General features: G+C 40.1%; 3 protein-coding genes across 3 annotated transcripts; 1 reads left to right on the forward strand and 2 right to left on the reverse strand.

Annotated features, from left to right (window-relative positions):
- Positions 1 to 196: 196 nt before the first annotated feature.
- On the forward strand, positions 197 to 1,144 carry LOC120419538 (uncharacterized). The gene is made up of 2 exons (XM_039582247.2): positions 197 to 426; positions 481 to 1,144. The coding sequence occupies exons 1-2, from the start codon at positions 304 to 306 to the stop codon at positions 892 to 894; spliced, it is 537 nt and encodes a 178-aa protein (XP_039438181.1). The 5' UTR covers positions 197 to 303; the 3' UTR covers positions 895 to 1,144.
- Positions 1,145 to 1,258: 114 nt separating this feature from the next.
- Positions 1,259 to 2,412, reverse strand: LOC120419536 (cell surface glycoprotein 1-like). Its single transcript, XM_039582246.1, has 2 exons — positions 2,254 to 2,412; positions 1,259 to 2,194 (listed from the first exon to the last, which is right to left on the reverse strand). Exons 1-2 carry the CDS (start codon positions 2,284 to 2,286, stop codon positions 1,352 to 1,354), a joined length of 876 nt encoding a protein of 291 aa, XP_039438180.1. The 5' UTR covers positions 2,287 to 2,412; the 3' UTR covers positions 1,259 to 1,351.
- Positions 2,413 to 8,877: 6,465 nt separating this feature from the next.
- Positions 8,878 to 9,846, reverse strand: LOC120419541 (uncharacterized). The gene is made up of 2 exons (XM_039582251.2): positions 9,693 to 9,846; positions 8,878 to 9,624 (listed from the first exon to the last, which is right to left on the reverse strand). The coding sequence occupies exons 1-2, from the start codon at positions 9,702 to 9,704 to the stop codon at positions 8,986 to 8,988; spliced, it is 651 nt and encodes a 216-aa protein (XP_039438185.1). The 5' UTR covers positions 9,705 to 9,846; the 3' UTR covers positions 8,878 to 8,985.
- Between the last annotated feature and the right edge of the window lie 7,606 nt (positions 9,847 to 17,452).

Raw genomic sequence — 17,452 nt, forward strand, 5'->3', positions numbered from 1 at the left:
CGTTTCAGAATCCAAATTGCGTTGATTGGGAACATCCTTTGAAAAAAAAATCCGACTTTATTTTTGTTGGCCCATTTTCGTCGACCAGTCGACGAGGTCGTTTTTCAGTGAGCCATTTTTTACCGGGTAGGTAATTTTTGACAGTTCGACTCAGCGGTGCTGCTGCGCGCGCTTGTCCATAAACAAACTGGCGGGAAAGTCTCCGCGAAGCAGGAAGCACGTTTTTTCAACCGTTTTTTCGTAATCCCCTTTTTTGCTTGAATACGATAACACTGGGCCGACTTAAACACATCCGAAGCAATCATGAACCACTGCCGATTGTGTCTGGGGCTGGTGCCGGATCCCAAGGACGCCACGAAGCTGGACTCGAAACTTTTGGACGGAAACTCGGTGGCGGACAAGTTTAACGAACTTTTCGGGATCTGGGTGAGTTTGCTTTTGCGTTGCTTAAAAGAATAATTCGAACCATTTCCGGAACAGGTCAGCGACTGCTGGAACATCGATTCGCTGAATGTTTTGTGCGACGATTGCGCGGACAAAATTACGCGGGCAGCATCCGGCCAGCTTTTGGCTGCCGAATTGGATCAGTTCAAGCGATTCTTCAAAGAACTGGAGCAAGAAATGCACCTTTTTGTCTTCAGCGATTCTGAGGAGGAGCCGGACAACAAACTCGATCCGGTTGTCCCGAAGGGCGTGATTCAAAAAGAGAACGTCGGGCATGATTGGCCCGAAATCGCCGGCAAAGGTCGCATGGTGAACTCCAAGCCGGTCGATGGAAAAAAGGTCTTACGCGAGATTCAACTCGGTCAGGACACCGATGGCCGCCAGATCGTCGTCAAGACCAAGATTGAACCTGAGATTGGGGCGAAAGATTTTACTCTTCAGAGGATCTGATTCGAGAGTTCAATTCAGGACGTAGAAGCTACGGTGAGTACGATCGTGTAGACGACATTGACTCTTGATTTCTTTTTACACTGTGTATTTTACCATTACGTTGTTATTTTTCGCTTATTCGTTAATTTTTCGATGTTAACCTTAGAACGGCGATTTTGCTTGTTATTTTGAATTCAATGATGTAACGACAAAAAATATAACATTGATACAGATTCCATAGATCTAGTGATAGATCGAACTAAAACTGGATATCATAATAAATAATACGTTTTTCTAAACATGGTTTATACAATGTTCTTGTCGATTTTAACTTTCTGCATAAGATTTAAGATAATTTCTTTCATTTTAAATCAAACGCAACACCTCAACTGGTATCGATTCTTAACGTTTATTTTCCACATTTCTTTATCACAACGTACACACGAACATCTTGACGAATAATAATTTATAATCTTCTCTACTGCTTGCCCTGCTTGCTATCGTCTTCCGACGACTCCTTGCTATCCTCTCCACCGTCCTTCTCCTCCTCCTCCTCTTCCGGAGCCTCCGTCGTCGTCGTCTTGTTCTTGCGGTGGAACTTGTGATCATTCACGGTCGTCCCCGGCGAAGACTCACCATCGGCCGCACTACTCGTGGTGGCCTCAACGACGGCCTTGGCCTGCTCGTGCTGGTGCTGGGCTACCTGCTGATGATGCTGTGGCGCGGCCTCGTGCAGGTTCTTCAGAATTTGGTCCACCGGAACGGGACGGATAAAGTGAGGTCCACTGTTGTCATCGTTGCTGCTGCTGCTGCTGCTACTTCCGCTGTCGGGCAGCGGTCCTCGGGTCGTGCTGCTGGGGGTCTTGTTGGTCGTGGTCGTAGGTTCGTCGGCACTTCGGCGAACCTTTAGGCCAGACGGGTGAACGATTGGGGTTTTGAGGGAGACCGGCTCCGCCGTTGTGGTTGTCACCCCATTCTGCTTGTGGGTCGTCGAAGGCGTAGAAGGTTGATCCCGCCGGAAGTTGGACTTGGGTGGTGTGGTCGTCTCGGTTGCCGTTTCGCGTTTCTCCTTGGCGGGTGCCTCCGACGTCGACTTGTCCTGGTCCAGCGTGGCACTCAGCTTGGTACCGCGGGCGGGGATCTTCTTAACGTTGGGCTGGTGCGTAGCTTGCGTTGTCGTCGTTGAAACTTCCTCCGGTAACGGTTCGCTCACGACGTCCGGGTTGATCGGTGAAGGTCGAACCAGACCGGCCTTGCTGGGTTCCGGCTCGATCGGGATGCAGCTTACGGTGGCGGCCACCGCCAGCAGGACGACGCAGGTCTGGAAAAAAAGTACAAACTTACAATCTACCTTCAAAGCGTCCCCAAAAAATGTCTTACGAATTTCAGCATCTCTCTTCCGTACGGGCTCATCCGTTGGGATGCGCGATTGAGTGTTAAATGATCGCTGCTCGTGCGGCGATGGAGATTTTATTTATAATGTGACAAAATTCTCACATGATTTCTGGCATCTAGTCGGTGTGAAGGTGCTGTTTACTAATTTACAAGTCAATAGGATTCAATATTCAGCGCCATACTATCGTACACACGTGTAATATTTTTTTTTCTTCTATGAAACGCAAATGTGCCATAAGGGAGGGAAGAAATTTGAACTTGACATGAATGTGAAAATCTCGTCAAGGGCGCGTCGTCGCAGATGGATCGGCTGCATTCGGCGTAGAATGATAAGTCATTCATATTTTTTAAACGTGATAAGTTGTTTGAAATGTGTCGGGAAATTTGATTCAATTGGAAATTGAAGTTTGAGTGCAGATTTATGGCTGATAAGAACAGTCTAAGAGGTTCGTCGCTTGTACAAATGCCCAACTTATGGCGAAACAACTTCAATGATGTGCCTATCTGTGAAGGGCATTATTTTAGTGCTCGGATCAACCCAACTGGTGATCGTTTCCCTCCTGGATTCATTTTTCTTGATAAAGGGAAGGTAGTTTATCATCACAAGCTGGACCTTGTCTGTTAAGCATAGGAAAGACGACCTATGGAACGCTCCCAAAAACATCAAATAAGTTAACATTTGACCTCGGGAACACAATCTAGGGGAAATATACCCATTTTAAGCCTAATAAGCGGTCGTGTTTGAAAGATGCTGCATAATCTGGAGTGTTCCTTGAAATTTACTGAAACCAAGTACACAAACCAGAAGAGCAATTGAATGGTTGATTGCCTATAAAATTAAAAAAAAATTATTTTTTCAATATTTCATCACCGCCATTTTAGCCGCCATCTTGGATTTAAAAATTCTAAATCACTTTAGAGTAGTTTAGGGGTCATACTAAAACTCATCAATCAAAAATAAGGGAACGATTTTTTTTTCGTGATTCGAAGTTTTGATTACACCAACCAACAAAATTTCTGCGCAGACTCAACTCTAGGGGAAGCATGAACTTTGGAGTCCCCAGAAACACATACACTTTGAATTTTTCAAAAATGTTTAGACAGGGTCGAATGGTTTTTCTGCAATGTTTATATGAAGAATTAGTGCTGTTCGCTACTCCCACATATTGCATGTAATTTTTGCTTGTATGCAACAACGACGAACCGCCCTAATTCTCCGTACAAACTTTGGAGATAAACCATTCGGCCCCGTTTAATTTTTTTTGAGAAATTCTAAGTGCACCTGTTTTTGATAAGATTATCGCCGATAGAATTATTAAAATAACGATAACGATAATCTATCGTTATCGTCCCGACGATAACGATTACCGTTATTGCATTTTACATGTAGTGATTATTTTTTCATTTCAATTTTCTATTTCTATTTCTGTAGTGCGTGGTCGGTTTCCAACCCCTCTCTAGCATTCTTTTATTGCGGGTTTCGGAGAAAACAAAGGAATCTTTGGCGAGTGTACGTGCATGAGGAAACGAGAGTGAGTGAAAGAAAGAGAATGCTCATGCTGGCAATCACGAGATAAAGGAAGAAAACTCACAAGCTATAGTGACGGTCGCTATACTGTCTGATATTTTGGTGCAAGAATCATCAAATGATAGTTTTTTTTTAATGATATTTTTTTTTTTTTTTTTTTTTTTTTTTTTTTTTTTTTTTTTTTTTTTTTTTTTTTTTGTGGCAAATGGGCAGTATTCATGATTGCTGAGAGTCGCAGGACTCTCGCCCTTTGCTATTAGTAAGTATCCAGCAAAGCAAAGGGTATAGCATGCATTTGATACTGTCAACTCCCATTCGGCTGTGTTCTCGTCGCTGTCATGTTGTAAACTGGAGCCGAGGGTGGTCCTGTTGTGAATTCTAGTTGGAGGTGGTCCGAAGATCATTGAAGAAGGTAGAATTCGCCATCACCTAAGACACGAAGGCACGAAGGATAGACCATGTCTTGGGGGGTGAAAGGATGATAGGATTTAGTGATAATACCACAATTTTAATATTTTTCTTTCTCTCTTATTTCAGAGGATGCCTGGTCTGAGTTCTAAGTGTTTCAGAAGCCTTCCGCTCTACACAATGGAGCCTTTCTTCTATCATTTCCTGTATTTTGAAAAAGGTGATGCGCCGAATGTGGACATATAGTTTATCACACTTACTCCATACGGTGTGAACGTGAAATGCTGTATGTTTGCAATTGGTGCATTGGCTATTTTCAAAAAACAAGCTAGATTTTTCCTTTTATTTTAAGATAAAATTTAGTAAAATCTATCCATCTACTATTGCTATAACTTGTCCCTTACCTCACAAACTTTAACTACTCAAACTTGGAATTGCAATACATTATTGTAGAAATATAACTGCTGATAAAATTTTTGGTAAGAAATTTGGGCATAACTGTTATTAATATGATTAAAGGTACGTTCAATCTGTTTTATTATATATGTTAACTATTCAAGTTTGTTTGTTTTGTCCCATATTTCACAACTTCAGTTGTTTTCTTGTAAACTTTTCGTTACAAGTAGGTAGTTCTGTCTAGTTGCAAAATAAGGTTTCTTTATTCTTTCTTTCTGTGTTAGTCTGTTATTCAATGTTCGATTTTATTTTACATTGTACTTATCCCATTTTTTCTCTTTTTCTGTTTCATGTACCTTGCGAGCATACGATGACCGAAAAAGTCATTGTATAAGCCAACACATGTGTATTTTTCACAAAGCCGCGAAACAGAACAAGTATTTTTTTATAAGTGCGTGAATAACAATCGGTCGTTGAAGCTCAAAAAAATGTGAGAACAATATCGCGCCGTGGTTCAGTGATAATAAGGCGAAGAAAGTAGACGACGATTCCGCATGAAGAAAATAGCGGAAATTATGTGTTAATTGCACAATGGATGAAGGTTTGAAGTTGACACTATCAAAAGGGAATGGTAAGATGCAATAGTAATATTGCTAGGTTTGATAGTGTCAAAAGGTAAGATCGAGGAATAAGGATTATATGAACCTGTATTGTCATAATTATTGTATTCTCTGAAAATTCTATCCGCTTTCTACCCCCAATGTGTCCTGCACTGGGGGTGCCTGGGGTAACTTCGAGTTGACCTGGGCCGCCCGAGGCATTATGTCGTAGGTGGCTCGTGTACTGGTTCACTCACCTCTCCTCGCGGCAAGGTTTTCCGTAGGTCTACACTCGAACATGCAACATGGGACAGCATGAATCTTCAGCTGAAGCCGGACGAATGTATTCCGAAATTACAGAATTACAGAATTACAGAAGAATCATCAAATGATAGTTTTTTCTATCACTCATTTACGTAATTAAACCCAAGATTCTCCTGAAAATTAAAAAAAAAATCTTCCCAATGCTCATAAAAGGTTCAAAATTGATTTAAAATTGTAATTTGTTCAAGATGTTGCAAAAGGAAGTTTTTTCAGCTCGAGTCGTACTTTAATCTAATGAAATTTATCAAGATGGATGAATACGACGATATCTTATGCAATACAGTACAATACAACACAACGTTTTTTTTACTATGAAATGAAGACGTCGTTCGAAAATAACAGGACAAAAAAATAGTTTCACAACGGAACGAAAATACTCAAATTACATTCTTAGTACAGCTTAGTACGCAGTAGATGGCATCATAACAGAAACATCCAGACAATTCTCTGTTTACCTGCGCTGCTATCAATATTATCACAATTATTAGCACTGCTTCGAGAATCACGTGTAGAGAGAATAATGACTCATACAAGAAAATGTGGAATGCCCCGCCGGAACCGGTTCCAGCTGCCGTTTTTTTTTATCAAAAAAACACCCTCCAATACGTGACAATTCCTCGGTATACCTTTGACCCATCTCCGAAAATCAAAATATTTCGGCGATTTTGTGTGTTTGTGTTTGCCCGCAAAACGATTGATTTGCTAAAAAATTAACACTTTTTACCAGTGAAGGCCCCCCGAAGAGAAACACGTATGTATCTGCTTTTGGGGTGGTTTTGACACGAATTGAGGTTATTATGTAACGGTTCGATTTTTTTTTTGGCCAACGGTACTTTATCATATTCATTCGTTTTACTATTGGTGTTCACATGTTAAAAAAAATCTATTTCTCTTATGGTTCAAACATATTTTAATAAAAAAATAATAAATAAATTCAAATTTAAAGCTTGTTTTTTTTAAATTGGGAGAATTACATTGAGAATTGTTATCTCTCCTTTTTTTTTACAAATTAAAAATTTATATTTATTTATTTTTTTACTATAAATATTTTTCAACCATGAGGGGAAATTAATTTTTTATTTTTTTCTCAATTTTTGGACAAAAACATGAAATATGGAACAACACACTACAACACTACTAAATAATCATAAGAAAAAAAAATCATAAAAATATCATTCCATTAAAAAAAATCCGAAGATGCTGTCATAAGAAAAAAAAATCATAAAAATATTATTCTATTAAAAAAAAATCCGAAGATGCTGACAGCCTGTCAGTTTCCCGAAAGAACTCATTATCATTAATTGGTATTGGCACTATAAAGTATAGAAGTATTTTTACCTCTTATGATTTTTTTTTTGTATTTTTTGAAATTGTCCACGAGGGAGGGCCGTATTTTTCATTTTGAAAAACACATTTTTAACCTGTCAATTTCACATTGTAGTCTTGTAAACTTTTTTCCCTTGCTTAATAATATAAAATGGCAATTGTTCAATTATTACTTATACAAATTTATATTTACAAAATGCTTAAATTAAATTGTAACTAATCATCATACCTTCATCAGTCCCAAAAAACGTCCAAAGAGTCATTCTCATGCAAAGTTTGCTGAACTTTTTTTTTATATGTTTTAGGGGACAAAACACCGCATCAGTGATGCAAATGAGTGATGAAAACGCTATCATTTGATTATCTCTACACCAAAAACATCAGGGAGTATAGCGACCGTCACTATAGCTTGTGAGCTCTCTTCTTGTGTCCCAGCGATAGCATTTTCTCTCTATCACTCCCCCCCTTTTCCTCAACTACGCGCTCTCACCGCTGAGTTTTTTTCTCTTTTATTTTGAAAACGGTGTACTTAATCAAAAAAAATGTAAAGTACTTTTCGATTTTATATAAAAAAATTAGGGTAAAAATTTGTAAGTACAAGATTACATTTGTTTTACAAAAAATCACTATTTAAAAAAACAACTCATCGGCAAAATTTTGGTCCACACTTCTCAATGGCTTAAAAGATGGAGAATTGCTTACAAGAAATATTAAAGTGATTTTTTTTTTGTTCTAGATGAAAAAAATGACTTCTCTGTGTAATCGTAGAGTCAAAAAGTACATCGAATTTCACATAAAATGACATATATCTCTCGATTTGTGACAGTTAGGTACACAGTATAAAAAATCATGGTAACATTACATCTGGGAAGGGGTACATTTTTTATGTCAGAGAAAATGTGTAATTTTATCTCTGAAAATGTGTTATTTTACCACTTTTCTGGTGTAATGTCACTATTTCAGTTTAAATTGACGTAAAATTACATCATAAAAGAGGTAATATTTAACCTTCCAAAATTACATCTTCCATATTTACACAATATTTTACTGTGAAACGGAATATGGCAGCGACTTTAAAACTTTTTTTTTGTTGAAAAATATATATATATATTTTAAATTTGTGTAAGCCATCAAATCGGGCGTCTATTTTTACTCAAAATTTCTGTTGTACCAAATTTCTATCTCTTCACGGTTTTCTAGAGGTTTTTAACTGCAAATCACAGAAAAACGTGTCTTAGTAATAAAAAAAATATTAAAAATTAGTCCAGAAATTAATTTGTACTCGGATTCGTGATCAGGGACCAATATCACCAAGTTTCAAGGAAATCGCAGAGAGGTTAGGTCAAATTTTTCCGATTTCGTGTGAGTTGGTGGAGAAAATTACCCCTAGATACAGTTGTAGTTGTGTAGTAGTTGTTCGGTAACTGGGCGTTGTGGCTGCTTTTTAACTGAGCGCTCGATAACTGGGCCGTAGCCCAGTTAAAAGCAGACAAACGTCAAAAGACCAAAACAAACCAAAATGCCCGAGGGGTTCATGGATGCCAAAAGCCAGTTCATTTAATTTCAAGTCATAATTAAAGAAATATGAAACGTAAGCATTATAAATAAATTTCATAAACTTTTATTTTTATATTTCATGAGGAAAATATTATGCATCGGTGGGCCCCTCGTTATATTTCGTTCAGCCCAGTTAGCGAGCAGCATTCGGTGACTGGGCTACGTTCTCATCCCAGTTACTGAACAAGTACTGTAATTACGAAATTTGAAGAGAAACCTTTTCCAGTTTAAGCGGTATACGCACTTCGGAAGGAACCGGTCAAGAAAAAAATCAGACGGGCAGCAGCGGCAGCGCAAGCAAGTCAGAGAGGGTGAAGAAAAGCCCCTAGAAATCGCTCCCTCTCCTTTGTTCTGCTGTTCGTAAAGCTGTTTCTTGACCCCTTTCCTTCCGATCTGCATAATAGCATTTACGAAAAAAATATAATGTTCAAAAGGGTGAAGTTTTTCCTTCAATAAAAACTCATACCATGATTTTGATATGCAAAAATTCAACAAACTTTTATTAAATACTTGATAACATAGTTAAAACCATCACTCGAGTGCTTTTTCAGCACTACATCAACAATTTAAGAGATGAGCTTAGTTCTTGGTGCTAGCAGCCACAGCCGGGACGACCGCCTTGGCCGGTTGACCAGCGTTGTTGGTGGCAGCAACCTGGGCCGGGGTCGCCGAAGAGCTCTTGATCGGCAGCGTCTGCTTCTTGATGGCCGAGGCACTGTTGGACGAGGTGGGAAGATCACGGCGAGCCTTGGTCACTCGGGCGGCAATCGGAGCCTTGGTAACGGGTTTATTGGGGATGGCACTGGGGACCTGGCTAGCGGCGACGGTGGCCGGAACAGCTGGGGCGCTCTGGGTGTCACGCTTGGTCTTGACGGCATGGGAGTTTGCGGACGGAGGAGCCGAGGTCGAGGAAGACGACGTTGTCTGGCTCAGGTTGTCCGAGGACTTGAGCTGGGTGGGGCGGGTCTGCGGCTGGTCATTGCTGGATCCGGTGGACGTTCCGTCGGTCTTGGAATCGGTGGAGGCGCTCAGCGATGCCGGAGTGTGACGCTTGAGATGAGAAGAGGCGGGATGGTTCTGGGTGGCTTGAGCAGTCTGCTTCGTTGACGATTGGATTCTATCTCCAAAGTGTCCGTTGGATGGGGCGTCCGTAGACTCGGACTGCTCCTGGTTGAGCGGGATCGCAAAGGCGCAGGTGGCGACCAAAACTAAGCAAACCTGAGAATGGGGAAAAGAAGGAAGTAAAAAACTATTCCACTCAGTTTATCGAAATCAATCAAACTTACGAAAGTCTTCATTTTCAAGGACGGAGAGATGGCAATTCAACAAAAGTTCTCAACTGACTGTACCGTTTGAGGGCCACCTCCGGCGCTTTTATACGAATGTCTCAGTTCTTGATTAAACAATTCCACTCAAGTAATTAGTGGCTTTCAAGACGGGCCACAAGTTTTGGATGATTCAGGATTCGAGCCTTCCATTATCGGGCCGGTGCTAATTGGAAAGAGCAAATAACGCACAAAAGCTGTACGGCTTTTTGGTTTCGCGAAATAGGATGAAACCTACAAATCGAACTACGACTCTTGTGTAGTTTTGCGGAGTTTCTTAATTCAATTGATTTGATAACTTTCTCGAAATAGGTTAGATCGTACAAAAAGAAGCAACTTTGAAACAAACTCTGTGTGTTGCAGACGATAAATAGAACGAAAGCAAGTAATCTGTCAAGTTCAGAAATTAATTACGGAGACGTTCTCGTATGTCCAGCAGGTCGATTGTCACTATTTAAAACAATTATTTTGCACAACTTTTGATAACTTGCCCACTTTTTGAGCTATTTATTGCCTCATTTCATTTGGAAACGCTTTTTGGAACATTGAGTGTTCGATGGAAATACATGTAATATGATCAGTGCTCCCTTAAACACCAATAATAAGCTCATGAGGTTTTTGAAACAAAAAATCGTTTAGGGATTCGAAAATTACAAAAAGCGTCGATTTTACTGGGTAAATCAAATTTGAACGCTGATTTGAGATTTGAGCTCAGTACATTTCTCGGATTAGTTTTCAAAAAGACGTAAGAGCCAATGGTAACCGAAGCCATTTTTTCACGTCCTGAAAGGCCCGCAAAATTGACCCATTTTGTTACACCAGGTTACACTCTAATCCATCCGTGATAAAAAATGGTAACAAAAAAAAAGGATTTTAAATGAGCAATTACATTTTTTTTCTCAAATAACCTATCGAATAAAATTTATTGAGTAATTTTATATGACAAAAAAGGAAATTTAAAGCCATGACTGGATTTTTTAAATATAGTTTTGCCAGAAAAAAGAGTTAACTTTTAGGGGGACTGTACATAACATTTAACTTACATTTGAAATACAGTCATGCCTCGGTTTAGCACCGCATATGGGGGATGCAAAACCGAGGCGTGCATAACCGAGGCACAGAGCTTATGGGATTTTGGCTATATGGGAGACATTGGCTTTAATCGTACGAAAAATCATGCAAACATCAAAAAATTATAGTGTTTTGGAATCGGGATGATGTCAGCTATTCATTTAAATTATTTTTTCATGAAATTTTTCTCAAAAATACGTATTTTTCCTGTATTTCGAAAATGCATTTTTATTTCTCTAAAGAAACTAAAAATATATTGTTATTGCAATATGGGTATCAAATGATCAGTTTTTTTCATACATTTTTGATGTAATAACAACATTTTTAGAAAATACTTCAAATTTTCACAAAACTACTTCAAATTTTCACAAAACTACGTTTTTTCGAAAAAATACTCAAAATTTCAATTTTTACAATATGGGTATCAAACGATCGGGATTTTTTCATACATTTCGATTGTAACAACATTTTTAGAAAATACTCAAAATTTTCACAAAACTACGTATTTTTGTAAAACTTTTCAAAATTTCAGTTTTTACAATATTGGTATCAAATAATCGGGATTTTTCATACATTTCGAATGTAATAACAATTTTCACAAAACTACGTATTTTCGAAAAAAAAAATCAAAATTTCCGTTTTTTCAAACATTTCGAATGTAAAAACAATATTTTTTGAAAATACTTAAAATTTTCACAAAACTACGTATTTTCGAAAAAAAAAACTCAAAATTTCCGTTTTTAAAATGTAGGTATCAAACGATCGGGATTTTTTCATACATTTCGATAGTTATTAAAAAAAATAAAATACTCAAAATTTTCACAAAACTACGTATTTTTGAAAAAATACTCCAAATTTCCGTTTTTTACATAAGGTATCCCGATTATTTGATACACATATTGTAAAAACTGAAATTTTGAGAAGTTTTTCAAAAATACGTAGTTTTGTGAAAATTTTCAGTATTTTCAAAAAATGTTGTTATTACATTCCAAATGTATGAAAAAATCTCGATCGTTTGATACTCACATTGTAAAAACGGAAATTTGAGTATTTTTTTCAAAAATTCGTAGTTTTGTGAAAATTGTCAGTATTTTCAAAAAATGTTGTTATTACATTCGAAATGTTTGAAAAAATCCCGATCGTTTGATACCCACATTTTAAAAACGGAAATTTTGAGTATTTTTTCGGAAATACGTAGTTTTGTGAAAATTTGTAAAAATTGAATTTTTCAGTATTTTTTTCGACAAAAACGTGGTTTTGTGAAAATTTGGAGTATTTTCTAAAAATGTTATTATTACATCCGAAATGTATGAAAAAACCTGATCATTCGATACCCATATTGCAACAACAATATATTTTTGGATTCTTTAGAGAAAAAAATGCAGCACTGGGCCGTGCTTAACCGAGGCAGCTGAACGGTGCAAAACCGGGGCAGTGCAAAACCGAGGCGTGCAAAACCGAGGCATGACTGTAATCTCGATCGTTTGATACCCACATTGTAAAACGGAAATTTTGTGAAAATTTTGAGTGTTTTCAAAAAAAATATTTTACATTCGAAATGTATGAAAAAATAATCCAATCATTTGATACCCATATTGAAACAACAATAATTTTAAGTATTTTTTCGAGAAACATTGTATTTTCAAAATACAGGAAAAACACGTATTTTTGTGAAAATTTTCATGAAATTATAATTTCAATGGATAGCTGACAACATCCCGATTCCAAAACACTATAATATTTTGATGTTTGCAGGGTTCCTTGGATTGGCCATGGATAATTTCACAGTGTAATAAACAGAGCAGCTACCACCACGTGGCGCCACTGTTTCGAATGAGAAAATGATACAGGTTTTTCAGACGATTTTCAATCCCGTGCATACACGCAGAAAAATGTTTTGTAGAATCAGCCTGTACGAGGTTTGTTTCAACAAAAATTTTGTTGAATATAATCCACGCCGATTTTGCGTTGAAACAAACCTTGATTTTCTCAATTCCACAAAAATCTTTTGTTGTTTTGAAAAAGTTACTTTGACGTTTAGCGTTGATTAGCATTAGCATTAGCAATAAAGGTCGCACAATTCCGGATGGCTGCACAACGCTTATCTTGCTGTTTAACAGTAATTAAACGTATGATAGTACTAGACTCTCATCCGGTTACAATATTTCAACACGGGAGATACCATGTTTTCATCTTTAGATGAGCGTGTAATACTATCCAGTAAGATAAGGGGCTCCTGGCCAGTACCTTGCTAACCTCGGGGATTGGAAGGTATGTTAGTAAACATCTATCTAGAATGCGCAGAGATCTCTACGTCACCTAGTGGTATAGATGTTTGTAGGGAGGTTTTGGACTCAATGTTAGTAAATTGAATGTTTGTATTTTAACAACATCACCACCACCACCAAAACCAATCCCATCACCACAAAGAACCATGCTAAATTTCCTGACGCTGCTGCCCACACGATTCTGACGTGCAACAACATTCATTATCACAATGACCCCCCACTGCATGCATGACTTGAACATGAACACGAACGCGAACACAGCACAAAGAGAACACCACCAAAATCCACCTCCCCATCACCCCTGCTTGCACGATCGACGTTTAGCGTTGATTCAACAAAAATCTTGATTTTCAAATCAACAAAATGTTTTGTTGATTAAAATATGCCTTATTTTTCTGCGTGTATAGCCAAAATCCCATAAGCTCTGTGATTCAGTTAAGCACTGAGCCGTGCTTAACCGAGGCAGCTGAACGGTGCAAAACCGGGGCAGTGCAAAACCGAGGCGTGCAAAACCGAGGCATGACTGTATGTCAACACGTCCCCAAACCTACTGAAATGCAGGAAATTTAATTTTAAATTGTTGATCTCACTCAGATTTTCATTGAAAATTGAATGTAAAAAATGTCCATTAAAATATTTTAAGCTAAAAAAAGCTAAAAAGATACAGGTGGTTTCGCTACACATGACCAGTATGACAAAGAACTTTGCACAAAGCTCTCGAAATAAAATCCTTTGTTAGGGAGCGTTCTTTGATTACGTAGCGCAAAAAATGGAATAGTATCGCACGGCATGCTGCTGCTTCCACGCAACAGAAAACTGTTGCGTTGGAGACATCATCTCTGTTCGGGACGTAAGATTCAAGTACCTAGTATGTCATGCCGAGGGCATGCGATGGAAACGCACGACATTTTCTAAAATTTTGGATTGATCAATTTTCATTGCTGTTTAGAGCTTTGTTTTGGCGGCATTTACTCGTTCGTTGATGTTGTTTCAAATCACAGTTCCGTACAAATGTTTGATTACAAGATTAACATTTGTAACTAGGCGGGTCGTGAGTTTTGACGTGTTTCTTGTATACATCTCCCCCGTTGAGCGTCTGGCCACAGATTGCGCACTTGAAACACTGATAATTCCGAAGTGTTTCTCCTTGTAGTGGGACACAACTCGTAGTTTTGTTGAGTACTTTGCGGTGCATTTTGCATGCAATGGGACATTCTTTCATCAGTGACACTTTTCAATTCATTCATTGCTGCGGGCTCCTCTTGGTTGAGTCGTCAAACCTTTCGCGTTGGCGGTTCCATCTTCCAGCGGTGGCGGTTCATCTTCTAGCGGTGGCACACTCACTTGTATATCGCCATCATCAGACATCACACATTCCATTGAGATCAAAACATTGAGATCCATCTCTTGTGTTGATTCTACAACTCTGTTAGCCTCTTTTTAATCATTTTCGAGCAAGAAACTTTCTCATCAGGAACTGTTTTGTTGAATGTTATGCTTTTGTTATCTCCTCCTACGTACGTAACTTCGCATTCTAGGAACGAAGGATCGTGTGTCAAGACGCTTTTGATACCTTCTGTGAAATACCACATGACATGTCATACTTTTGTAGTTAATTAATCAAATTCATTTTCAATCTTGAAATCTAAATTTATGTTCATAAAAATATTTGCAATAGCACTCTGTGGCGCGTTGCGAGGGCCATGCGTAGAGGTTCCGTTCCGAACGAGAGTGTGGAAAAATCGGACAAGTGGATATTGGATTTCGCCAAGAAGGTGTGCCCGGACTCGGTGCCGACACAACCATCATTCGACGTTGTTGATGGGAGCGATTCTAATCCTCCCTTCTCGATGGTAGAGCTCTCCATAGCACTATTGACGGGCAACAACACTGCTCCTGGTCCGGACAAGATCAAGTTCAGCTTGCTGAAGAATCTTCCGGACGTCGCCAAGCAGCGTCTGTTGAAACTGTTCAACACGTTGGTGGAGCAGAACGTAATTCCACACGAATGGCGACAGGTCCGGGTGGTTGCCATTCAAAAGCCCGGTAAGCCGGCGTCCGACCACAACTCGTATCGTCCAATCAGCTTGCTGTCGTGTCTACGCAAGTTGCTGGAGAAGATGATCCTCGACCGCCTCGAACCATGGATGGAACGAGAGCACTTGCTGTCAGACACGCAGTATGGCTTCCGGAGAGGCAAGGGAACAAGCGACTGTCTAGCCTTGCTGGCCACAGGAATCGACATAGCCCGTGGTAAAAAACAGCAAATGGCTTCTGTTTTCCTAGACATCAAGGGTGCATTTGATTCAGTCTCCATCGAGGTGTTGGGAGTAAAGCTTCGGCGGAGCGGTCTCAATCCGACGATGTGCAACTTCCTCATCAACCTGTTGTCAGAAAAACACATGCACTTTGTGCAAGGTGATCTGGCAATCACCCGGATAAGTTACATGGGTTTGGCACAAGGCTCACGCCTTAGCCCATCCATGTATAACTTCTACGTCAGCGATATCGATGATTGCTTGACCGGAGACTGCACCCTTATACAGTACGCAGATGACGCAGTGGTTTCAATCGCTGCCAAGAAGGAAGCCGATCTGCTAGAACCCTTGCAAGATACCCTGAACAACTTGGCCCATTGGGCAGTTGAAAAGGGTATTGAATTCTCTCCGGAGAAGACGGAACTGGTCGTTTTTACGGGGAAGCATGAACCGCCGCAGCTCAATCTTTCTCTCTCGGGAAAGACTATCGAGCAGTCGGACCACTTCATGTACATGGGTACCATCTTCGATCAAAAGGGAACATGGGGGAAGCACATCAACTACCTGAAGCAAAAGTGCCTGCAAAGAACTAATTTTCTGCGCAGCGTCTCTGGCAACCGGTGGGGTGCTCATCCTTCTGACCTGCTTCGACTGTACAAGACAACGATACTCTCGGTGCTGGAATATGGCAGTTTCTGCTTCCAATCAGCTGCGAAATCACGCTTGTTGGTTCTCCAGCGGATACAGTACCGAAGTCTTCGCATTGTCTTGGGATGCATGCACTCAACTCACAACATGACCCTCGAGGTCTTGGCGGGAGTATTGCCTCTGCGAACTCGTTACTACGAACTGTCTTACCGGTTCCTGATCCGGTGTGATTACAGGAATAAACTGGTAATTGACAACTTTGAAACGTTGCTGAACCTTCACGTTGAGTCTCGGCGCATGCTTCTATATTATGACTTTATGTCATCGTGGGAGTGGAGCCCGAGCACAACGGTACAGCGCACGCCTCCGTTAACCAGCAGCACCCTGATTGGCTTCGACACGTCCATGAAAGCCGATACTCGCGGTATCCCAAACCATCTTCTGCGGGGAGTTGTACCGTCGATCTTCGCATCAAAGTACAACCATGTTCCTCCAAACAACAGATTCTTCACCGATGGCTCCAAGCTCGACGGCTGTACGGGCTTCGGTGTTTATCATGAATCTTATCAGCTGTTCTTTAAGCTGAAGGACCCGAGTTCGGTTTACGTCGCAGAGTTAGCCGCGGTTTACTGCGCACTGCGAATCATCGAGACCATGCCACCTGACCACTACTTCATCTTCACCGATAGCTTTAGCTCTGTTGAGGCTATCCGGACTCTGAAGCCGACCAGGGAGTCTACGTTTTTCCTCACGGAAATACGCAAGACTTTAAACAACCTGGCGGCTCAGTCCTTCAGCATCACGGTGGTATGGGTCCGCGCTCATTGCTCGATTCCGGGTAATGAGAAAGCGGACTTGCTCGCCAAGAAGGGTGCTGAGAGTGGAGACATTTATGAAAGGCCAATTAGCCTACAAGAATGCTACGGTTTTCCGAGGCAGCGTGCGCTTCTGGATTGGCAAAATCAATGGGACGACGACACCAAAGGACGTTGGATGTATTCCATACGACCTAAGGTGCAAAGAAAAGCCTGGTTCAAGGGAATGGACTTGACGCGTGGATTCATCAGAACGATGTCCCGCCTTATGTCGAACCATTACTCGTCCAAGGCTCATCTGTACCGTATCAACATGAGTGATACGAACCTTTGTGACTGTGGGCAGGGTTATCAGGACATCGACCATCTTGTATGGGCGTGTCCAGATCACCATGTTCACAGAATTAAGTTGAAAGATACCCTCAGGGCCCGAGGAAGACCACCAGAAATCCCGATGCGAGACGCGCTTTCTCAACTAGACCTTGATGTTCTCTATCCTATCTATCAGTTCCTCTTAGATTCCAAAATATCTATTTAGTTTTCTTCCAGTTAGTTTCCCTTCAGTTAGTTTTCCTCTAGTTAGTATAATTCGCCTTCACACAAAGCCGTCGTTTCTGGTTGCACCGGAAGCAAAGCAAGAT

This window comes from Culex pipiens, chromosome 3 (genome assembly GCF_016801865.2).
Source record: "Culex pipiens pallens isolate TS chromosome 3, TS_CPP_V2, whole genome shotgun sequence".
Classification (NCBI taxonomy): domain Eukaryota; kingdom Metazoa; phylum Arthropoda; class Insecta; order Diptera; family Culicidae; genus Culex; species Culex pipiens.